We start from the raw sequence: 24,268 nt of genomic DNA, 5'->3' as shown, positions 1-24,268 counted from the left end.
ACCTAAGATGTGTTAGCGGAAGTCTAATGCTATTGGCTAATACTTGAAGGTGCTTAATTCAAATTGCATGGGGCTCTATGGGGCGGGGCTTAGAGTCAGGATTGGTACTTTCACATTAAAAAAAACTGCCATATCCAGTCCTGTGTGTCTACTACCCTCTGGTGGAGGATCTATGTATGACAAGTGCCAATTTTATTTATTACTGCTATGTTATACAATTACTTTCAAACTGTGGAACCAATTCATATAATAAAGTAGCAGTAATAAAAAAACACTCAAATTAAAGCATTTGTGTATTTTATTCACATTCAACCTATTTACATACAGTACATGCTTTTCCATTCCATTAAAGATTTGTCTCCTTATTCTGGGATCATTTACTGAAGATGCAGATGACTTGTAAGTCGTGGCACGTTGTGCAATTCAAAGATGTTCGCTCTTCAAATTTCATCAAACATTCAAATGACTCTTCGCCTCGATCCGTTTTTTCAAAGCTGGTCTAGAACACGTCCCTCCATCTTGATGCAGGGTAAAAAATAAACCGATTTTTCACTGTTTTTCTAAATTTCTGTGGACTTTGCTTAGAGGGTTGCTAAAATGGCTACTGCTTATCTGCTTTTATCTGGAAATGCTAGAAGAAGCGGACATGTGCAATAATTGAAACGCTGTTCACCTGATCATGCAGACAGAAACACAATCACCTAGTAACCTAGACTTCAGCAGGAGCAGCACAGGGTCTATTTAAATCTAGAAAAGTGACAGCAGTCATAGTAGGCACTCAGTGTGGCCAGTCCTTTAAATTTATCCGCAGCTGTTGTCAAAAATATTTGAAAATGGACAAATCCTCTTTGCAAAAATAACAGGAAGCTTACATTTGATGTGTAAATATGAAATTTTAGTCTTATAACACATCTGACTTAAGTTTGTTTCGTTTAATTCTGATTTTGTGAACCAAATATCAACATTAAACCAAACTAAAATCTTCATCTTGGCGCATTTTATCCCAAATGTGGTAGAAATCTCAATAAGGCACGCGGTATTCACCCATGCTGTTCTTCACGTGACAGATTAACGTGTGAGCAGGTCACAATATCCTTTCCGTTATATAAGGTGGTGTTCTCTGCAGCTGCACGCTGCAGATGTTGCAGAGCTGAAAAGCTGCCCATCCGTGCCGGTACGCGTCTCTGGAGTCAGATGTTTCCATCGTCACACTGCTGACAGATGTAAATGTGCTGCTGTAGAGCACAAAAGTTTGTTTGAGCTTTCTGTTGCTGTAAATGAAAGATAATAATCAGAAAATCACACATTTCTGTCATTTTTGCATGCATTTTTCTTGTTTAAGAGGCCATTCTTCCTGCAGATCGTTCAGAGGTCACACTTCTGTTTTGTAACACAGAATTGTTAACATTTGTGTGCAGATTTTGTCTTTTGCCCCTTAAAAAGCACAAGTTTTAATAACAATTTGCACAGATTTACCTATTACGTTGCTATTAATCCCTTCGTGCATCTGAAGGTGATTTACAGTCAGATGGATATTTTTATTTGTTTTTCAATCAATCCTTTGAGCATTTGTGGAATTTTTTTTATTTCAGACTATTGATCAGATTACTATTCATAAAAATCTTTCCATCTTTCTATACTTAAAACAACAATCTAAAAATGTTTTTGGAGACCGTCAAATGCCCAATTTTCTTCCATGGTGACGCTTTCTCTTTAAAGGTGCATGAAGTAAGGATGACATCTTGTGGTCAAATGTGGGCACTGCAGTCCATGTATCAAAACAAATGAGACCGCTCAGAGCAACCAGCCTCAGATCAGCGCCAGAAGATTCTAGATAACGAACGAGATGAGTCACACTCAGTAAGCTGATGCGTAGCTAAATACATTTCACTGTAATATTGGGTTGTTGGTCATTGAAATAAGCAATTTGAGATAGTTTTAGAACCAACTATTTGTTGCTAATTCATCGTTATTATTATTACCTCATTGTTAGCCTCTAGCCTAGAAGAATTACAAATGCTGACACAGTGTTTGTGTTGAAGATTTAGAAACCTTGCGAGCTCACATGATAGAACCAGGAAGTATGGAGGTGGGACAAATTGTAAACAAAGACTACGGGTGTTTCTCAATGCCAAGGCACCTTGCCTTGATGTCTTGACCCCGCCCCGGTTGCCTAGGAGATACGTCATCAGAAGCCACCAAGACGTGTTCCAATGTTCATGTTCTACCGAGGCGTGTTCTCCGTTTGTTAGCCGTTTAGCTAGCTGAGCAAGGATACACGGGAGGGGTCTTGTAGCCTAGCCTTGGTCAAAAATTACCCAGAACACACCGTGGTATTTTCAAAAGGATGGTGGATCAGAGGCCGACAGCTACTTCGGGGAAAATTTTCAAGTTTAAAAGTAAGTCAGCTAATTTAAAATGTTTTTTTAGAGCCAAAGAAGTTATCTATGGTTGGTGAGTTGCTTATTAGTTGCAGCTTCGGTGGCTAGTAGGTAGTAACTTGCTGACATATTTAATTGAACAAATACATACACAATTTAAAAAGTAAAAGGCTCGTTATATAGTTTTTATTGAAACTAATACGTATAAAATATGACGTTATCTCCCGTGTCACGTGACGTTACGTGACTGCCATGCAGCCGCGGTCACGTGATGCAGGTCTGTTCCATTTAACCGTTTTCTTTGACCAAGGAAGGACAGTGTCCTCGTAAGCAAGGCACCTGGCCTCGCAAGACATCGCCTCGCAAGGCCAGGCTCCTTGACATTGAGAAACCCCCTACATCGGTTTGTGACCATTTTAAAAGGAGAAAACTGACCCCCCCCCCCCCCCCCCCCCCCCGGCTGAGAATGAAGTCTTCCAACATGATTGAGTCATTAGACTGTTTAGTGATTATTTCACTGTAAAATTCTTACTTATTGCACCTTTAAAGGAAGTTATGACAAATTGTTGAAAGAAATGTCATAATCTTTGTTCTAACGAAGCATCAGCTTGTTTTCAAATCAGTTATTCACAGCAACAGAGTAAAAAACCCACCAGAAGACTCCAAACTTGAGCACATCAGTGCACCTCTCCGTCCATCACACCTGAAGGAAATAATCAAAATTCACTCATTTTTAATGGAATCCCTTTTCTCTTTACTGAGTGTGATAAAAACGTCCTAGGCTCCTACCCTCCGTGTGTGTGCAGCGTTGTCCATCAAACTCTGTCTCAGTAACCCTGTCACCACCTCCAGCTCCTGCTCTGCCTCCCTGATGTTGGGGTCCAGCTGAAGAACCTCCTGCAGGTCGCTGCTGGCTGACAGGTAATCCTGATATATGAACACAAAATCAGCAAATAGATCCACTAATGAGCCTAATTCAGCAGCTGTGAGGGAACGAGTCAGGCACCTGTAAACCCTTAAAAGCCAACGCCCGTCTGTAGAAGGCTTTTTTGTTGGCTGGATCCAGTTGCAGCGCAGAATCGCAGTCCTGTTTGGCCTCTTCGAATCGTTTCAGTTTCAAGAGACAAACAGCTCTGCAAAATAAAAAAGAAAAGTCTTTCATTTGACCGCTTCAGGGTATATCTTCAAACTATTCCTAACTAAGCCACTGTGGGCAGGAGAAAGGTTGATGCTACGTCCAGCAGAACTGTCTTGTGTCCTCTACTGGCTAATATCAGCACATATTTATCATAAACAAATGGATCGTAAAACTGGTGTGGGTTGTTTCATGCATACCTGTTTGTATAAAGAACACATTCATCAGGTTTTATTGACAGACATTCGCTGTACTTCTCCACAGCCTCTTGGAAGAGGCCGTTCTTGACTAGATTATTTCCTTCCTGTTTGAGTAAAGTATAGTGGGCCTCTTTTCTTCTGGCTGTTGATGGAAAAATATCCAATTAGAAAAACATCAACACTTTTAATATAATGTGATATAATGTAAAACAATGCAATATGAAAAGATACGAAATATGACCTGATATAGTCCAACGTGACACAAAATGATAGTATATGTTAAGATTTGAAATAATACAACACAATCCAGCGGAAAGTGATGCAAAACAATAAGATATGGTGCAATAAAATGCTAAATGATACGATACAACAGTGTTTCCCTACCCTGGTCTTTAGGGTCCACTGTCCTACATGTTTTCCATGTCTCTGCTTCAGCACACCTGATTTACATTGTCTCCTCAGGAGGACATCAAGTGCTGCAGATACCGGTTAATCGCTCGTTCATTTAAGTCAGGTGTGTGACAGCAGAGACACACTGGTGTTTGAAAGGGCAACATGGAAAACATGCAGGACAGAGGTCCCTGAGGACCAGGGTTGCGAAACACTGCGATACAATACAATACAATATGATATGATATACCATAAAATATGAAACATTATAATACTTTGCAATACGATACATTACTGTATCATATGAACGATACAATACAATAAAACACTATACACTGACACAATACAGTATGATGTAATGATAGAACCAAAACACAAGATGCAATTTGTTATGATGCAATAGGATGTATTACTATAGGATTTGTTACGATATAACAGAAACCACTTTTCATTCAATTCAAATTCAATTCAAAGATACTTTATTAATCCCAGAGGGAAATTAAAGTTTCAGTACACACAACTCTGAGATCAGACATACATACATTGGAAAAGACACATGACAGGAATTGGTGACTGTGGTCATTCGCAACCCGAGTCGCGCTACCTTAATAGAGATCAGAGGGGTTACATGAGGATTGGATCAGGTGGAGGGAAAAAAAAGGCACTTCAGAGTTACCCTCCACAGGGAGGGCAGCTTTGCTATGCAACAAAACACCTCAGACAGAAATGCAACAGACTTCAGACATTACACAACTTAAGTGTCCACTAGGTGGGGTGGTAGGGTTTTGGGACTCTCCACACGTCAGCAGCAGCAGCCGCGATAAGCAGCGCTCTTCACCTCAGTCTGGAAAGGGGTGGGAGGTCGTTGGGTTTAGAGGGCACAGTGACTCCTGGAACGATTCAGCGGCCTTCAAAGCTCGCAGTCCCGCCCAGGCCGGGATAGGGAGACAGAGTTGCCATGGCAACGGCAGCATTCCACATTTCTTCTGAGGGGTGGTATTTTTTTCAGCCTCACAGGCTCAAAGGCACCAGATTCAGATAAGAAATTGTTTTGGGGCCAGAGATAATTTCTTCTCTGTCTTAGAGTTCCGCTGGTCCTCAACCTCTCAAAATCCAATAATGGTGTAGATTAATCTATCCCAATCCGTGCTGATTCGTCCACTCGCTCCTTGATCGCATCCATCTTTTGTGCCAAAGCATGAATCTCAGCCAAAGTTCCAAGCTTACGACTCATCTTGACAATTATATGAGTCTGTGAATTCACAGCGCGGTGCAATCCGTCTCTGAGCTCAGGGAGTGAGCCAATATTCCTCGACAGCTTGTTAATTTTCCGGTAAGTCAGGTAACCTCCAAGGCTAAAGAGCAGGAAACCTGACACCAACACCACGGATATCCAGACGTCTTCAGAATTCTCTACAGACAGCTGAGACTCTCCAGGAGTCCATGATGTGCCCAACTGGATCTGTCCCAGAAGGGCGCCCGGGAGCCCCTTCTCCCGTTCTCATTGTTGAGAAAATGTTGTCAATCGCGTTGAGTGACCAGCTGACCAGGTCCATTTTTAATAATTTCCAGTTTCCAGAAAAAATGTAGAAGCTCCGTACACCCAAAGACAGACAAAAAGCCTTGAGGATAAGATAGGGTGGAGAGGAGGAAAAAAGCGTCTGTACTCTCCAAGAGCCGGAAGAAGAAAGTCATGAAAATCAGGTGACTTTGAGTTTCTCTAGACAATGTTGATCAATGACCCAGAGGTTCTCAAAATATATCATCAAACTTTGTTTCAATGCTTATCTATGGCCAAAAGCTTTCGTAGTGACCAAAAGACTAAGATCTTGAATACATGCAGCAGTAATTGTGTCTTTCACAGGGTGGCCAGTTTCAGCCTCAGCCTTGGTTCCACTGAGGGAACCAGGAAAGATTATAGCAGTTTGGTATGCTATTTTATTTGTATCTGTAGTAAAAGGTAAGCTGAGTTCCATTCTGTTCCACTCTGAACTTGAGACGGTTCTCCACACCTTTATCTCCTCACACTTAGACTACAGCAACTCTCTTTTCACGTGTCTGAGCAGAACCTCCCAGAACCGTCTGCAGGTGGTTCAGAACGCCTGTGCTCGGCTTCTGACCAAGTCCTCCAAACACACCCACATCACCCCGCTTCTCCTCCAGCTTCACTGGCTGCCAGTCAACTTCAGGGTTCATTTCAAGGTCCTGGTTCTGGTCTATAGGGCCTTAGATGGACAAGCACCATCTTACTGTAGCAGATGAAACAAGCCTGCTCCAAATTAGGTGGGTTGGCGCATACCGGCTTCCGTACCAATGAGGGCGCTTTGGGTATAAAAGGGAGCTGTGCTCACTGTTGGAGCATGCTAAGGAAACGCTGCATTCTGGCGTCAGCTGCTGTCTTTAAACTGTGCCTCAATAAGTGATCGGTTCTGCTTTGGTGGTATGTACTCTACTGGCTAATCAATTAGTTTTAAGGATATTCGTACTCAAACTGTGTTGTGCACTGAACAGCTCGGGCATTTGGTTATTTTGTACTGGGCAGCGTCGCTACAACTCATCCCAGAGTGAACTGAGCATTGGAGAAGAGGTATGTAGCTCCTGCAGGGGACAGCATGTGAGTTGAACTAATCCAGCTCAAGCTCTATGTGTTACAACTCGGACAGGTTGAATACTTGTGCACTTCCTTGCGGCCTAGGATGATCCTAGTTGGCAGACTGGTAGGTGTGGGCCTCACCTTCTCCAGATTTGGTCAAAAATATAAGTGTTAACTTGTAATTTTTCCCTGTTTCCTTTTAGATTGTGCTCTGTGGTCTGGCGGGTGGCGCCGCTGTTTCGTTGTAGTTATTGTCTTTGTTCAGTTTTCCAGTCGTCCCCCCCCCCCCCTCCTGTGGGTTCTGCACGTGTCACGATCTGCTCCTACCTCCCTCTGACTCCTACTCTCTCCTGCCCCTGATCAGTTGTTTATTGGTCTCACCTGCCCCTTGTTAACCTGCCCATGGGTTCCTCATTGTTCCCCGTGTATTTATACCTCCCGTCTTCATGTGTCCCTGGTCAGATAATTTTGTCTTGTTGTTTCCTGCTGTAACCTCTGCCATTAAATCCATTTTTACGTTATCTGAGCCTGCATTCCTGCCTCCAGGTCAGCTCCACCACACATGGTCCGCCGCCACCCACACCTCAACGTGACAGAATGACCCGACCAACCTGGACCTGTGGTGAGCTTAACATCTGCCTGGAGGATTTTTTTTTGTTTTGTTTTTTGCTTTGTCTCCGTCCAGCGGAAGGAGATTCCGACTCGAGGGGTTTCGGCGCATCCCACCTGTTTCCGGGGTGGTCGAACCCATTCTCCTCTCTTGCTGTCTGCACCGTCCTGTTTTTTCCACGGAAGCTGCAGGTCCTGGAGTTTTGGTGGAGTTACACCCCCTACACACGCCAACATTCTCCGGGTTGATAGGGCTGGTCTCCCCACTCCTCTTCCGCATCCCTTCACCCGAGCCTCCGCCTGTGGACTCAGCGGATCGTTATGTGCACCTGCTCTGATCCTGGTTTCCTCGCGTCGCTGCCTCAGTACATCAGCTTCCTGGTCCATGCCTGCGGGGCCTACACCTGCAGGATCTACGCCTGCAGGGTCTTCACCTGCAAGGTCTTCATCTGCAGGATCTACGCCTGCAGGTCTTCCATGCTGCAGCCTCTTCAAAGTTGCACGCTGCAGCTTCTTCAGAGTCCCGCTGCTGCAGTCTCTTCAGACTCCCGCTGCTGCAGCCTCTTCAGAGTTCCGCTGCTGCAGCCTCTTCAGAGTCCCCGAGTCTTTGTTCCAGAGTCCCCGAGTCTTCGTTCCAGAGCCCCCGAGTCTTCGTTCCAGAGTCCCCGAGTCTTCGTTCCCTGAGTCCCCGTTCCAGAGTTTACATTCCTGAGTCTTCGTTCCAGAGTTCCCGAGTCTACGTTCCCCAAGTCTACATTCCAGAGTTCCAGAGTCTTCGTTCCCTGAATCTACGTTCCAGAGTCTACGTTCCAGAGTTCCTGAGTCTGTGTTACAGAGTTCCAAGTTCCAGAGTTCTATGTTCCAGAGTTCCTAAGTCTACGTTCCAGGGTTCCAAGTTCCAGAGTTCCTGAGTTTTGTGTTCCCGAGTTCCTGAGTCTACGTTCCAGAGTTCCAAGTTCCAGAGTACTATGTTCCTGAGTTCCTGAGTCTACGTTCCAGAGTTCTACGTTCCTGAGTTCCAGAGTCCTACATTCCAGAGTTCCAGAGTCCTACATTCCTGAGTCCTACGTTCCCGAGTCCTACGTTCCCGAGTTCCAGAGTCCTACATTCCCGAGTCCCAGAGTCCTACCCAAGTTCCAAGTTCCAGAGTTCCTGAGTCTACGTTCCAGAGCCCCAAGTTCTAGAGTTCCAGAGTTCTATGTTTCCGAGTTCCTGAGTCTATGTTCCAGAGTTCCAAGTTCCAGAGTTCTATGTTCCTGAGGTCCTGAGTCTACGTTCCAGAGTTCCAAGTTCTAGAGTTCCAGAGTTCTATGTTCCCAAGTTCCTGAGTCTACCTTCCAGAGTTCCAAGTTCCAGAGTTCTATGTTCCCGAGTTCCTGAGTTTACGTTGCAGAGTTCCAAGTTCTAGAGTTCTATGTTCCCGAGTTCCTGAGTCTATGTTCCAGAGTTCCAAGTTCCAGAGTTCTATGTTCCCGAGTTCCTGAGTCTACATTGCAGAGTTCCAAGTTCCCGAGTTCCACGTTCCCGAGTTACAGAGTCCTACATTCCAGAGTTCCAGAGTCCTACGTTCCAGAGTTCCAAGTTCCAGAGTTCCACATTCCAGAGTTCCTGAGTCTACGTTCTGGAGTTCGAAGTTCCAGAGTCTACGTTCCAGAGTTCTATGTTCCCGAGTCCTACGTTCCCGAGTTCCATATTCCCGAGTTCCAGAGTCCTACGTTCCCAAGTTCCAGAGTTCCCGAGTTCTAAGTTCCTGAGTTCCAGAGTTCTACGTTCCCGAGTTCCAGACTACTACGTTGCTGAGTTCTATGTTGCTGAGTCCTACGTTCCCGAGTTCCAGAGTTCTATGTTCCCGAGTCCTACGTTCCAGAGTTTTCCTGAGTCTCCAGAGTACCTTTGTCTGCAGAGTGCCCCCTAGGTCCCGAGTCTACGTCACGAGTCTCCAGTGTTCCTGTGTCTTCGTTCCGAGGCCCCTGTGCCTCCATGTTCCGGATCCCTGGTCCCCTGGTCTTCCGAGTTATGTGGGTCTTGTGGGCGTCTGGTATCCTCCCCTTGGGGGGGGGGGGGGGGGGTAGTGTCACAATCTGCTCCTACCTCCCTCTGACTCCTACTCTCTCCTGCCCCCGATTAGTTGTTTATTGGTCTCACCTGCCCCTTGTTAACCTGCCCATGTGATCCTGATCATTCCCTGTGTATTTATACCTCCCATCTTCATGTGTCCCTGGTCGCATCATTGTTTTGTCTTGTTGTTTCCTGCTGTAACCTCTGCCATTAAATCCATTTTTACGTTATCTGAGCCTGCATTCCTGCCTCCTGGTCAGCTCCACCACACATGGTCCGCCGCCACCCACACCTCAACGTGACAGCACGGACCTCTGCACGGTGTTGGAGGCTTTCCCACTCTCAGCGTGGGAGTCCAGAAGGGAAAACAACTGTGTTTTAATTAAGTGATTTTAAATGATTGTTCGTTTGTAATTCCCCTTTTCTTTTGTGCAGGCTGGGACAGGAGGTGGTGGCCTCGGTGGTGGCAGTCCCGTTTGTGCGTGTGCTGGTGCTGGGTTCCCTCACGTTGCCGGGAATGTCACTATTGCCTGGGGTGACTTTATTATATTTTATTGCACTTGTTTCTTTTTGGGATTCATCAGCCCGTGTGTCATTCCCTTCTACAGGTAGTCTCAGTCCTGCAAGTTATTCCCCGTGTGTCTTGCTGTCTTGTTTTTAATAAAATACATTTTAACCATATACATATATTATTATTTTTTAAATAAATCAATTGTAACTTTTGGAACCACGTCTCATGCCTAATTTAAAGTTAAAGTCCCATTAGTTGTCATACACACTGATGTGTGTGCGAAATTTGTTCTCCGCATTTGACCCATCCCCTGGGGGAGCGGTGAGCTGCAGACACAGCCGCGCTCAGGAACCATTTGGTGGTTTAACCCCCCAATCCAACCCCTTAATGCTGAGTGTCAAGCAGGGAGGCATTGGGCCCCATTTTTTCAAAGTCTTTGGTATGACCCGACCAGGAATCGAACTCTGATCTCCCAGTCTCAGAGCGGACACTCTACCACTAGGACACTGAGCTGGTTAGTGGAATGAACCTATGTGCTTTCTGATACTTCCTTGGGTGAAATTCCCAAGATGGCGTTGTTGACACTGTTGGCTGCTCCCCGAACAAAGTAAAAGGTTACAGTGTGTTTGGAGCACTCCATATCAATAGCTCCCTCGTGTATTGCCACATTACATTGGTGATCTTCTCAGTTCCTACACCCCCAGCAGGTCCCTGAGGTCCTGTGATCAAAGGCTACTGGTTGTGCAGCACCAGGCTAAAGACCAAAGGTGGCAGATCATACATTGTATTTATTTATTTAGTCTTTTTGTGAAGTGCCTCGAGATTTTTATCTTGAGTGGCGATATATAAAAGATCATCTTCTTCTAAAAATGAGCCATACAGCTGACCCAGACCACGGGATTCGAAGGCCCTTTAAATTGTAAGTCCGTGTAACCCTATTGGGTTGTTACAGTTTGGGCACAACGGCCGGCATCATATTAGACTGTCCCATCGATCGGGGAACAGAAAACATCTCTGCTTGCAGCATGCAAAATAAACAACAAGGGTGCTTGTGCTTGCGTTTCTTGCACGTTTTTTGTACACGCACATGAGGAGATGCCAGCAATTAGTAGCAAGGTTCGGTCATCTTCAGAATAACAATCCTCACTCGTCAGTGATAGCAACATACAGAACTGTATGCATTTAGGTTTAACCCTGCCTGCCAAGTGAAAATCCAACTGGTGATTGAAATGCTTTCCTGTAATTGCTAACCCATGTCGGCCCACGATGTCCCTTTCTGACCCAGACCATTCCACTCAGTTGAACTGAAGCCTCCATCCGGGAGGGACTCAGAGTAGAGCAGCTGCTCCTCCACGTTGAGAGGAGCCAGACTAGGTGGTTTGGGCATTTGGCGAAAATGCCTCCTGGACTGACATCAGAGTTTGCACATGTAAACCTGGAGAAGATATCATTCCTGTGACTATATTATTAAGAAGCAGAACTTTATTAGTACCTCTGAAAGTGGACATTACACAATCTTGTCTTGTCTGGATTGTGACTTTGCAACAATTAAAAGCCGTGCTCCAGAACGCTGTAAAATGAAACAACCTCAGTAGAAGCACATACTGTCCCGTGTTTGTTAATACTTGATGTCTGTCCGTGCGTGCTGTAAATAATCAACAAATGAAACGAACTGAGGGATTAATTATCTTCAGTGCATGTTCTGTGCTTTAGTGCCAGACTGCAATTAATAGACTTACAGAAGCCTCTGCCATCCGTTTAGCAGACTATTTCTGGGCTCATCAATAATTGAAGCAGAACTGAACAGATGAGTCAATTCCTTCTGAGTTAGCCGTTTGCTGTGCTGAGAAAGCCTCTGCGTCGGATGACTTGTTAAAAAAACACATTCAGAAGTACTGAAAGCATATGCTGACTTTTATTAAAAGATGCTACTGTGATGAAAGTATTTCATGAAGGACAAACCACAACTAGCTTTGAAAGGGTTGCATTGAATTGCATCTCATCAAATCACATTGTATGAAACCATAGTGTGGTAATGATTTCAAAATATGTGTGAGGTCTTGAAATGAACGATCAAATAAAATGTAAATGAAATAGCCAACAATACATTTTTGCCATAATGGATACAAAAACTAATGAAACTAATTAAATATGTCATTCAGGCTGTTGGTGCTTGTTAAAAGTATATTCTTATTTGATTGGCTTGCTTGTAAGATTTATATTATTTAGTTTTGTAAGTGTAAGAACCATTACGGCATTGAATTAAATCACATCGTATCTTATTATATTGTATAATATTGTATGGCAGCTTTCTGTATTGTGTGATATATGATCATAATGGTACCGCTTTATAGCTTATTGATTTGTCCTGTATTGTTTAGTTTAGTATGGCATCTTATTCTACCACATATAACATTTTGTATTGTATATTAAATTGTGTCTGACTGGCCATTTCATGTTGTCGAGTCAGAGACATTGAATTTTCCTTCTGTGAAAATGTGTGTTTTGATGTTATCGACTTAAAATACACCAGCAAATATTTGTCCGTAAAAGTCCCACTGCAGAATTTCAGCGTCAAATTTTCATCATCAAAAATTCAACAACAAATTGAGACAACGTCCTGGTCACCCAGGCCACAGCAATCGTCACTCAATCGAGTCGACGCCTCACGGGTGTCACTTTTTCACGTGACAACATTTTTACTGATGTATTTTACATTTTAAAAATTCAAATACACAGAATAAAAATTCAGTGTCACAGATACAATTTCATTTAATAAAAAAAGGTATATTCTGGTGAGACTATTTCTTCTATACACTTGTCATTATTTATCTTGTATTATACACGTAGTGCACATTCATTAAATATTACATAATTGTATTGTGTCATATTGTATTATGCTGCAATGTATTGTATTATTTTGCATGGTTTTGCATTGTTACGATAGTGTATACATACTGTTTTGTATTATATTGTATCATATTGCGTCATATCCGATTTTATTGTATCATATTGTGTCGTTTTACATCGTAGTGTAGCGTATTGCATTGTATCGAATAGTTTAGCATTGTTATGTATTGTATGACAATGTATTGTACGTATCATTTTGTAGGGATGTCCCGATACAAATTTTTTCACTTCCGATACGATACCACCATTGAAGCCTTCAGTACTGACCGATACCGATATCAGTCCAAATCATACATCCTTTTCCTTATTTCATATTTAATCAATTTCCCTCTGGGATTAATAAAGTATTTTTAAATTGAATTGAATAGTGTGGAATGTATAAAAAGCTTGATCAAGCACATCACTCAAACAGAAAACAAAAGCCAGAAACAGTAAGTATATAAAAATGACCAATTTTTTATTAACCTTTGGTTGCATAAATGTGAACAGCTGAGGTTAGGGATCTAAGAAACAAAAAAAAAAAGTTGTTCACTGACCAACTGCTACAAGCTGAGTGTCTAAAGATTCAAATTTCACGCACTGCGAAAATCCTCACGCAATGTTTTGTGATCCTGCTTCAAATGCACGATGAGGTTGGACGTATTAATCTTCCCCGGTTCTGTTCCACCACGGGAAACTTGTGCATGACAAGCGTTGCACCGAGCCAAACTGTCTTTTTCGAACTTTAACGAAAAATACAGCCACATGACCGACACTGTTCCTCGCTACTCGGCTAGCACACACTGGTCTGATCACGTGGACTTTGCATGCTGGACCTGGGAGCTGCTGGATAGAATTGCTGGAATGGAATTGAAAGCGGAACGTACTATCGAAGAATTTTGACGCAGTCCGATATAATCTGATACAGTGTTTTTGGGCCGATATCCGATATCAGTATCAAAATGGGACATCCCTATCATTTTGTATCGTATTGTATCGGATCATGTCAAATTGTGTTGTAGTGTATCATATTATAATGTACTGTACAATAATATATGGTACCGTATCTTATCATGAAATCATATGGTACTGTATTGTGATGTAAACCATCGTACCACATAATGCCATACCATTTCATAATATATTGTATTGTATTATATCAGTTCATCCTTTTCATGCTATGCTGGTAAGTTATGATTTATCGTCTTGGTAAAGCTTGAAACAGTTGAAGGAATTGCACATACTCTCCTTCAGAAGCATAAGAAGTTTCATACTAGAAGAAAAGTGGTATTTTATTAATAGTTTGTTAGGCTGAAAGCTTTCGGATTCCCAGCAGCAGCTTTTGTGCCATCTCTTTATGAATTTATGTGTCTGTATAGCTCAGGTGCAACACTGTAATATTTAAATTCTTATGTTTGGAAGCTCATAAACACAGATAAATCGATTTCTTCTTCTTTTGTTTCTGTCTTCACAGCTGATATGTGACACGTATTTAAAGATATTTTGGTTAAGGCTCCATGGATGATTGTCTGGGCTGCTCGAACAGTCTGAACTGAGAGGAAACCTGACCGGGATTGTTCCATTACAGCAGCACTACAGTCTGTGAGGATCGGCTTCACCTTGCATTATTGACACACACACACACACACACACACACACACACTGCCAGCTGAAGTGCCTTCAGTACTGCCATCACAAGTGAACGAGATACTGACAAAGCAGAAGCAGAGCACAAATTAAGTCTGTCCTAGAAAAAGTTCTCTAACAATTATTAGAAAACAATATGAAACTTTAGTGGGGCTCACAATGGCCAGGGAGCCCAGCCTTGAACTCTAGGTCGGTCTAGCCATGTGCCATTGTAGCCTCAGTGGGTTTATCATTGGACCAAACAGTTTAAGTCTAAGTTTGTTGGGCAGACTAAGCACCAGAGCTGCGACGGACAAAAACTACAAACATGGCGCCGGCTCAAGAACGCCGTTCGATTTTAAATGGGTTTAGCATCCATTTTGGATGATTTAGACTTAAGACTTTTCTTTGAGGCAGGAGCAGATAGAAGAGCTTAAGTTGAAGAACGAAGTGGGTTGTGGAGGGTTAAACAGATGGACAAGTGAGAAGAGAACAAGTGCATGCTGGGGATCTATCTGGCTGTCATTAAAAGTCTGGGAATTCCCAATCCATCATGGAATCTGATTGTTGCTCCGGCATTCTTCTTTGTTGATTTCCTCTCATTCAACAAGGATCCAAGCAGTTGCTCAGGCTAGCATTAGCAGTGGCTCATGCTAATGTTAGCAGTAGCTCGGACTGAGAAGCTGGTCGGAGACAGCACAGATGTTAAGGTGTGCTTCATTAGCGATCCCTTTATTCAACAACAACAAGGAAATGTGATCTTAAACCATAGGACCCACAAAAGAAGACATCACTCACCTTCTTCGTGCGCAGCCCTTGCGGCTCGGGCCTGTGCCTGCTCGATGCTGATGGGCTTCTCTCTGTGTTGCTGCTGGACCGACAGCGGGACGACGGGAATCTCTGGCAGCTTCTCCCGCCATCCTGGCCCGTCCTGCTCTATCAGCATCTTCGTGATCCTGGATGAAGACACAGAGAGCAAAGTAAAGTGTTTTCCACAGGCACGCTAGCGCTGCGGGGTTTGTGGGCACATCCCTAATGATATAAACACCATAGAGGAGGGATATGTAGCCGTTTAAAAATGAAGAGAGTGTACGTTTTTTTGTGTTTAGGCTGTGACGTCAAAGCCCCATTTTTGTAAGTCTTAGAAATAAAAAAGTGACTAAAAATTTTGATAAGAGGATGTTTAAATGTTCGCATGAACCCACAATAAACTTCTTCATCTTGACTTAATTCTAATTAAGGGGCCCGTAAAGATTGTGTAATGTAAAACTTCAATCTTGTAGTATTTTCTACTCCTGTCTCAAACACTAATGGGTCAGCTGATTGAGGCTCATGAAATCTGCTGGTTCCGGGCTAAAATGTTAGCTGTGATGTCATCTTCAAAACAGAGATGCCTGTTCAGCGGGAAAACATCAACTTTGGTGAGACTTTCAGCTTTGCAGCACCTTTACGTGCGAAACGCAGCAAGTTCACGTGAACAGAAATAATCACGAGGACAAAAATAACATCTGTGGACTTCTGGAACACACTCTGCTCTCTCTGTGGTGCTGACTGTTGGTTTTCAGAGGGGACAAAGACTCAAATCAGCACCTTCTGCTAATTAAAAGCATGCACGCTCTATGGGAGCAGCTATGTTAAACCTAGGATGCCTGCGCAGATTTGACAGGGTTTTTATTTGAAAAGTACAGCCTTCAAAATGGACATGTTGTTTCTTTAAAATATGTTTTTTCTGCCATGTTTCTGTGTAAAAGCTACAAATAATTACTAGCTTACCTGTTATCGATCAATCCCTGAACAGCCTCTATTCAGAAAAACAGACTGATGAGCTAACAGCTAGTTAGCTAGCTGCAACTTACATTTTAAATCTTTAATAATCAACATCACAATTATCTACAAACATTATCAGCACTAGCAACAAAATGATGCACCTAGGGGGTAAAAAAAATGTCAGGAGCCTTTTAAATATTTCAGCCAAAATAAGGCTGACCATTGACCAGACTATCCATTAGCATATCGGTCATAATGAGTATGAAATAAAACCGGTTTCTCCTAACTGAGGCCATTCGGGAATCTATCTCCAAAAGATAAGAGAACCTGTGGACGCTGTCATGAGCCGCCTGCACGCCGGTGTCGATCTGCAGCACCGTTTTATAATCCACATAGGCCTTCCTGTAGCGTTCCAGTGACTCGTAGGCCATGGCTCTGCGCAACAGGGGCTTCAAGGCGAAGGGCTGCAGCTCTAAAGCCCTAAGAGGATCAGAGAGATGCAAAAGGACAGGATCAACCTGTTCACACGGGTCTGATGAGCAGGTTTATAAATGCATTGCACTAAAACTACAACAAAACTAAACAGTGTTGTCCTCAAACTCCTGTGAGTTCAAACATAAAATTAAACAATAATTTATTAATGATTTCTACAATAATTGATGGAAATGAAGACGCCAAAGTAAAAGAAATCACACAATTTGAAATCAATGAGAAAAAGCAAGTTTAGACTATTTTAGTAAACTCATTAGCGAATGATGTGGAAATGAGCTAAAATCAATGTCTATATATTGTTTAAAGGGGACACATTATGGTTTAATGGTCGATACAAAACATGTCCATTAAGTTTTCTGCACCAAATTCTGCTCACATGAAGCGTTTTCAGCTGTTTTTTCTTGGTGTTTTCAGTACCTTCCAGAATGAGCCGTTTCAGGGTTCTGTCACTTTAACAAAACAAGCTTTTGCAGGCCACGCCCATTCATCCACTGCTCAGGCTGCTACAACACGAAAAGCTCCGATATCCAGGAGGGGCTCGTAGCAGAGCCGCTACCACTCCAGCAGCAGATCTTGCACCTGAGAGGTGGTTCTAATCTACTTTCCCCAACATCACAAACAGGGACTTTTTCAAACAGCTTGTTTTAGACACACTACCGCTAAAACCAAACACTGACAGCAAATGGATGCGTGGATTTTTTTTTCACATTTGGGGTGTTCATAGAGGCAGTGGAGGCCAACATGGCAGCAAATGGGTGCAAATGCGAGTTTTGCATAACATGCCCCCAATCCACCGTATTTTTGACTTATTGTGACAAGAACACTTCAACAATGGATACCACACTGCATTGTGGGTAACGTCGGTATCATATCTTCCCAAGAAGGAATAAAACCGTTAAATAAACAAGACTAAACCTCTGGTAACTTGTTAGCATTGACTTGTTTTTGACCCGTTGGAGGTCTCGTTCCCCAAACACATCTAATTTAAAACGTCTGATCTGACTCAGGTCACGTACTGGTTGCAGTCTTGTATGCAGTCGCTGCTGTTCCCATCCTTCAGGTAGCAGGCGGCTCTGTTGGAGTAGAGAATACACAGGTCCTCTGGACTATCAACACCTGCAAGGAAACATTTATCACCATCATCTAAAGAGATCAGACCCTGAGAGCGTAAAAACTGGCTGCAAACCAGCGGCAAGTAAGCTCTCATATCGTTAGACTTGGTGCTGCAGAACAAGTCCCTCTTTTCTCTATAGAATACTGAGTTAGTACCAACTGTTTACTCCAATAGGAAGAGTAAAAGTTGTCTAGAAGTTCTTAAAGGTCCTAAAAGCTCGGACGCAACAGCACACGACCTCGATCGGAGTGGTTTTGAGTCAAAACTGGTCTGAGAGCTGATGCCTCACTTGTTTTGTTAAACTGGTGTGGGATACTGGGAATTATGGAGCCGAATGACAGTCTGAGTCAACTTTTATCTGATATTCCCTCAAAGGCCGTTTCATTCTGACTCCATAAGAGGTTTGCTCCTCCAGACCAACTGCGGCAAGAACACCTTAAACGTGGAGTCCTGACTTCCTAAAATTAGATGTTTCTAATATGAATTCTGATGACGTGTAGTATTTTTTAAGCTATACGCTGAAGATATCCGTGCATTCACACTGAAAACCTTTTGCGGAGTCATACTGCTGCTGTAAGTTGCCGTACACACAGACAGGAATTCTTTATCGAAGGAGAAAACACCAGATCGGATCTCCCCCACCTGCTTCCTCACACCCATCAATAGCCTGGGTGTACTTCTCCAAGGCGTCTCCAAACTGTCCATGCTTAAAGAGACGGTTCCCTTCGTTCTTGAGCCGGGCCAGGTGAGGAGGCAGAGCTCCAGCTGGAGCATCCAGGTAACTTGTGTCCTCTGTGGAGCAACCCTGCTCCTCTTGTTTGCCTTTCTCCCTCGGAGTACCGTTGACCACCTTCTTTTCTGAATCCCTCCGGTTCTGGAGGTTTGCCCCGCTCGCTGCGGTGGAACGATGTGATCCTGCCCCCCCTCCGCTGCCTGGGGGTTTCTCCTGAGTGTTTCCCATAGCTGCACTCCCTCCGCAGTGCGCTCAGACTCGTCCTCTCTCCCCGCCTCCTCTTCTCTCAGAGCTGCAGCTACATCTGTGCTTGGCGGATGAGGGATTTCTGCCAGACACGCCCCCCTCCCCGCTGGTTTGAGGTGTCAGAAGTGATGTCACTGTGGGGGGGAGGTGCCACGGCGGTGCAGTGACGCTGCTGCAGCACAGCAGATGGGAAAGCTAAAGGTTAATTAGCTCATGTAGAACGTGGACGCTAAAAAAGAACTGGATGGATGAACAAACCCTTCTTTTGAAAATTAACAAAAAGAAAGTTTTACTTTGCTCTTTTTTAAATAATAAAATCAGATTTCATAACTTTTTAACTCTTTGTTTTCCACACTATGAAAAAAGCAAGATAATATTTATTTAATCATATTTATTTTTTTTACCATTTTGTTCAGTGGATATTTCATAGTGACTAAAATAAAATCAAAGGGTCACCAGTTTTCTGACTGGTATAAACAATCTGGCAGGTCAGGCGACAAAATTTATTCATTTGTGGCAATAAAAGCCAACATTTAATGTGAGCTAACGTGAAAATAGTTATAATTTTTTAATGCACCTCTAATAAAAACTCACTGAAATACCCAAAACATTTCGTTAGATTTAATTAAAAAAAGACTTTTTTAGGTTTATTGTTTTTGGTCTTTTGTCATTTATTTTATTTTATTTTTTTAAGTTTCAGGTAAATTGAGACATTGGTCACATCTTACATTACAATAAGATGAATTTAGGGAATAACGTTGCCAAACATCACCATAAATGTTTTCAGTTTATAATGTAGAAACATAAAAAAAATTACAATCCATACTTTTTCTTCATGATTACTTAATTGTTAGGTTTTTATTTATTAAGTCCTTTAAGCTATACTTAAAGAGCAAGTCACCCCCAAATCAGCTTCTCATTTTTGCTGATAAACTAAATAAACGAGTGTCTAATTGTACTGCAGACACGTTTAGTCAATAATTTGGCACTTCAGTGCATTTTAGTTAAAATTTTAATTTTCTGCCTAAAACTGTCAGTGTTGCGCCATCGTCAGGTAAAAACTCTGCACTGTATTTGAATTTAAATCTGCCCCCGCTATTGGCTAAGAGGTATGCTATGATGTAAACTGGTACATTATGATGTCACAATGCCGTTGTGAGCCTGTGTGTGTGTATTTGTTAGCGGCTCCGCCCTCTCGGTCTGCCAGGCAACAGCATTTGTTGCATTTTTCAAACATGAAGTGGGAGTGGAGTAAGTTTCTTGTAGGGGGTGACTACTTGCTCTTTAAAGAGCAAGTCACCCCCAAATCAAAAATATTTTTGCTGATAAACTATATAAATGAGTGTCTAATCATGCTGTAGATATTTGTAGTCAAAAATGTGGCACTTTGGTGCAACTATCTCAACATGTTCCCCCCCAAACATTGAGTTTTTATTATTTTCAACATACTGGTTTACAGTGTAGTATTTAGTATTGAGTTCAGTGCAGTTAAATTCAAAGATTTAAATGTTTTTATCAAGCATTTGACCTAAAAATTAAAGGGTTAATATGAACACGCATAACCAGATCTATATCTATATAATTACACTTGGGGGTTAATTTAATCTATTAAAAACATGAAAATATGAAGATTTGGCCCTTAAATTGTATCAGGAGTAATTAATTGGCTAGTTTTTTGTTATTGTTTCCTCTGCTTTTAAAATTTTGTTATTCTTTGCACCTCTTCCAATGAAAAAAATATGGTTTAGATAACAAATTAAGACTTAAAAATCATAAGCAAGTGAAAAGAGTTACAAGTTGCTGTTTCACTTGTTAACATACTGCGTCTTCCTGACTATGTCAATTCATACTTTGCTATTCCTAGGCCACTTCTGATTTGTACACGACAAATCGTCTTCATACTCCAGGGTTACTTGTGGAGTACCACAGGGTTCAGTGCTTGGACCAATTCTTTTTACTATATATATGCTCCCAATTGGTAAAATCATTAGACAGCATGGGATAAACTTCCACTGTTATGCTGACGATACTCAGCTATATTTATCCATTAACCCTGATGAACCTAATCGGTTGGGTAGATTACAGGCTTGTCTTGAGGACATAAAACATTGGATGACTCTAAACTTTTTGCTTTTAAATCAAGACAAGACGGAAGTTCTCATCTTTGGACCAGAAATCCAGAAAAGGAAATTGCTTAGCCAATCGCCTGACCTGAATGGCATTACATTAATCTCCGAGAACAAAGTAAGGAACCTTGGTGTTATCTTTGACCAGGACATGTCATTCAAATCCCAGGTTTCACAAGCTTGTAGGACTTTCTTTTTCCACCTTCGGAATATTGCTAAGATTAGAAGCATCCTTTCCAGGAGTGATGCTGAGAAACTAGTTCATGCATTTATTACATCAAGACTGGATTACTGTAATTCATTACTTTCAGGAAGTCCACAGAATGTAGTCAAAAGTCTTCAGCTTGTCCAAAATGCTGCAGCTAGAGTTCTGATGAGAATTAAAAAGAGAGATCATATCTCTCCTGTCTTAGCTTCCCTACATTGGCTACCTGTTAAATTCAGAATAGATTTTAAGATAATCCTTCTCACATATAAAGCTCTTAATGATCAAGCTCCATCATACATCAGTGATCTGATTGTTCCATATGTTCCTAACCGAGCAATTCGCTCTCAGACTGCAGGTCTACTGGTGGTTCCAAGAATATCTAAAATTAGGATGGGAGGCAGATCTTTTAGTTATCAGGCTCCTCTCCTGTGGAACCAGCTTCCAGCTTTAGTCCGTGAGGCAGACACTTTGTCTACTTTTAAGAATAGGCTTAAAACATTTTTATTTGATAGGGCCTATGGTTAAAATCTGATGTTAGCCTAAATCTGGACAATTGGGGGAGTAGAGGGAGGTGGAGTGTACAGTCGGTAAAGACGGCTCTCCCTTGCCCTGACTCCAACATGCCTCCAACTAAATAGGATAGATTATCCAGAGTTATCTCTGTAGTTATGCTGCTATTGGCTTAGACTGCTGGAGGATACACTGACCACTTTTCACACTCGACTACTTTCTTCTACAATCTGCTCTTTAACTGCATTATTTTCTGCAATTTCAGCTGTTAACTTTATTTTCTCTGTAAGTGTTTTTCTCCCCAGAAGAAGCTACAACAATGTTCTGCTGAGCTGTGGTGGCCTCATGGAGGGGGCCATCGACTAGCACACTGCTGCTAACCACTAAAACATTATCCCTCTCCTGATAATAACTTTTTGCTTTCCTTGACGTGCGATGTGCTAATACTAGTTTATCCGTTTAATTATAGATCCACTAGAACAAACACAATAAAGTTTATCTTTCACCAAATAGAATATTTACTAAGACATCACAATATAACTATAGACACATTACTTGTCTTTGTGTGTGCGCGTGTGTGAGTATGCGTGCGCACGTGTGTGTGTGTGTGTGTCTTTGTGTGTGCGCGTGTGTGAGTATGTGTGCGCACGTGTGTGTGTGTGTGTGTGTGTGTGTGTCTGCTCTGTCTTCTCGATCCCCAGTGAGTCGTGGAGGATGCCTGCTTACACTGAGCCAGGATTCTCTGGAGGTTTCTTCCTGTTAAAAGGGAGTTTTCCTCCCCACTGTCGCTTTATGCTTGCTTAGTATGAGGATTGCTGTATAGTCACTGACACTAGTCAGTGACTTGATGCAATTTGCTTGGTTCCTTATATAGGAAACATTATTTCTGATTGGCTTAATGAACTGACCTGGATTGGTATGTTTATTATGTGAAGTGCCTTGAGACGACTCTTGTCGTGATTTGGCGCTACATAAATAAACTTGAATTGAATTGAATTTGTAAAAGCTAACAAAAACCTTTTCTTCACTTAAATATTTTTGAGTCAAACGTTTTTGAGAAACTGATTTTCTTTCCACATTTTATTTAGACACTTTTTTTACAATCTTCTTCGTAACTAAATATTCTTGTTACTAATTTCTTCTCTTGCATGTTTGATTAAAACAAGTCTCACTTAGAAATGAGACCCCATAATTTAACAAGATTATGAAAATTTTAAAATAAACACGACAACGTGCTCTCAGATAAACAAACCAAAAAACATTGGTGAATCTGTGAATTGTTGGCCAGCAGATGAGAATTTTCCTTCTTAGAGAAATGTGGTTAAAACTTTGAATTTAAATCCTAAAGGTTGATTTTTATTTCAGGAATGACTGTGGATCATATCTATTTAGCAGATGTGTTAAACTAACTGAAGAGTTTTCATCCTGTTAATGTTGCTGGCCACAAAGGATTTTAAAAGAAAACAGTCAAATCAAACTGATTTTTCTAAAATAAAACTTTTATGCATCATTATTATTTACTAAAATAACATAAGGAACACCTGACACAAACCGCGGATGCCAAAAACCAAAAAGGCTGAATTTATCTTGCTGCTCTAAGATGTTTCAGCAAGAAGTGCAATTTAGGAATGCCACGACCCGAATGAGCGAGAATCTACACCAACATGAAAGCTGAAGCCCCAGTTTATGTTTATTTACAAGGTCAGACTCAATAAAAACAGAAAACAACAACTAAAGATCAATCTGCAGCTCCACTCCTCTTCATCGTGCATCAAAAACAACCACTGGAATCAATGAGTCAAGGAAAATAAGCACACACACACACACACACACACACACACACACACACACACACACACACACGAGAGAGAGAGAGAAAGGATACATCTCTTTGTTCTCTTCTTGTACATGATTCTGTAGCCACATTCTCTGCATCTGATCGGGTCGCGGGCCTTTATTTCGTTTTCAGTGTGACACTCTGCATAAAAAAAAAATATATACATTTATAAAGACATATAAATGTATTTCAGAACTGCTGCAAAATTAATTTAGAACAGTATAATTGTGCAAACACATTAACAATCGACGTTTACATGCTGTCAGGCTAAAATGGAATATTTACTAATAAGAAATATGTTTTAATTAGTCATAACTAGTATTTTTCTGATGACTTTTCTATATTTCGTGAATAAAACCATCAAGAATTGCAATGATAGTTGCTTCATCAGCAAACCTCCACAAATGTAGATCATTGGTTGCTGCTTGGGCGGCTGTAGATCTTTCTGTGTGTCCATTTTGTTCTATAAAAGACAGAAATGTAAACATTTCATCAACAACCCTTCTTCTTGTTAGCATGCTAACAGAAACAGCATGGTGCTCCGGACATTAGCTCAAAACTGCATAAACGTCTCTGAATTTGGTGAAACTGTATACGCACAGAGCACAAATTAAACCGTGTACATGCATTTAGTTAATTACTGATGAAAGGAAGCGAAATGACTCACCGTTTAACTGCGTAATTTGGGAAATGTTTACTGTTTTCACACACTAAACCATCCGCTTTTACGATTGGGTTTCTGCGCTTGCGTCAAATTTCTTCTTCTTGGTTTTACAGGACGATCGACACGCTTTACGTGCCTTTACTGTCACCCAGCGGTTTTGAGGCATTGTGAATTATTCG

The 24,268-nt window shown here is 41.9% G+C and overlaps 2 protein-coding genes across 4 annotated transcripts; both read right to left on the bottom strand.

Moving 5' to 3' along the window:
- Positions 1-280: 280 nt before the first annotated feature.
- spag1a (sperm associated antigen 1a) lies at positions 281-19,125 on the bottom strand. 3 transcript variants are annotated; one of them, XM_070547405.1, is made up of 9 exons: positions 18,408-19,125; positions 17,668-17,767; positions 16,487-16,639; positions 15,191-15,348; positions 3,717-3,858; positions 3,388-3,514; positions 3,171-3,308; positions 3,035-3,084; positions 281-1,271 (listed from the first exon to the last, which is right to left on the bottom strand). In XM_070547405.1, the coding sequence occupies exons 1-8, from the start codon at positions 18,724-18,726 to the stop codon at positions 3,079-3,081; spliced, it is 1,143 nt and encodes a 380-aa protein (XP_070403506.1). In that variant the 5' UTR covers positions 18,727-19,125; the 3' UTR covers positions 281-1,271; positions 3,035-3,078. The 3 variants fall into 3 exon arrangements, with proteins under 3 accessions (XP_070403506.1, XP_070403505.1, XP_070403507.1); XM_070547404.1 differs by having other exon boundaries at positions 281-1,235; XM_070547406.1 differs by having other exon boundaries at positions 281-1,232.
- A 4,128-nt stretch (positions 19,126-23,253) lies between these two features.
- On the bottom strand, positions 23,254-24,224 carry polr2k (RNA polymerase II, I and III subunit K). The gene is made up of 4 exons (XM_070547411.1): positions 24,093-24,224; positions 23,822-23,888; positions 23,474-23,566; positions 23,254-23,372 (listed from the first exon to the last, which is right to left on the bottom strand). Exons 2-4 carry the CDS (start codon positions 23,880-23,882, stop codon positions 23,350-23,352), a joined length of 177 nt encoding a protein of 58 aa, XP_070403512.1. The 5' UTR covers positions 23,883-23,888; positions 24,093-24,224; the 3' UTR covers positions 23,254-23,349.
- Positions 24,225-24,268: the final 44 nt, after the last annotated feature.

The sequence above is a fragment of the Nothobranchius furzeri genome, chromosome 19, assembly GCF_043380555.1.
Source record: "Nothobranchius furzeri strain GRZ-AD chromosome 19, NfurGRZ-RIMD1, whole genome shotgun sequence".
Taxonomy (NCBI): Eukaryota; Metazoa; Chordata; class Actinopteri; order Cyprinodontiformes; family Nothobranchiidae; genus Nothobranchius; species Nothobranchius furzeri.
This window is presented reverse-complemented; position numbering and strand designations above follow the sequence as displayed.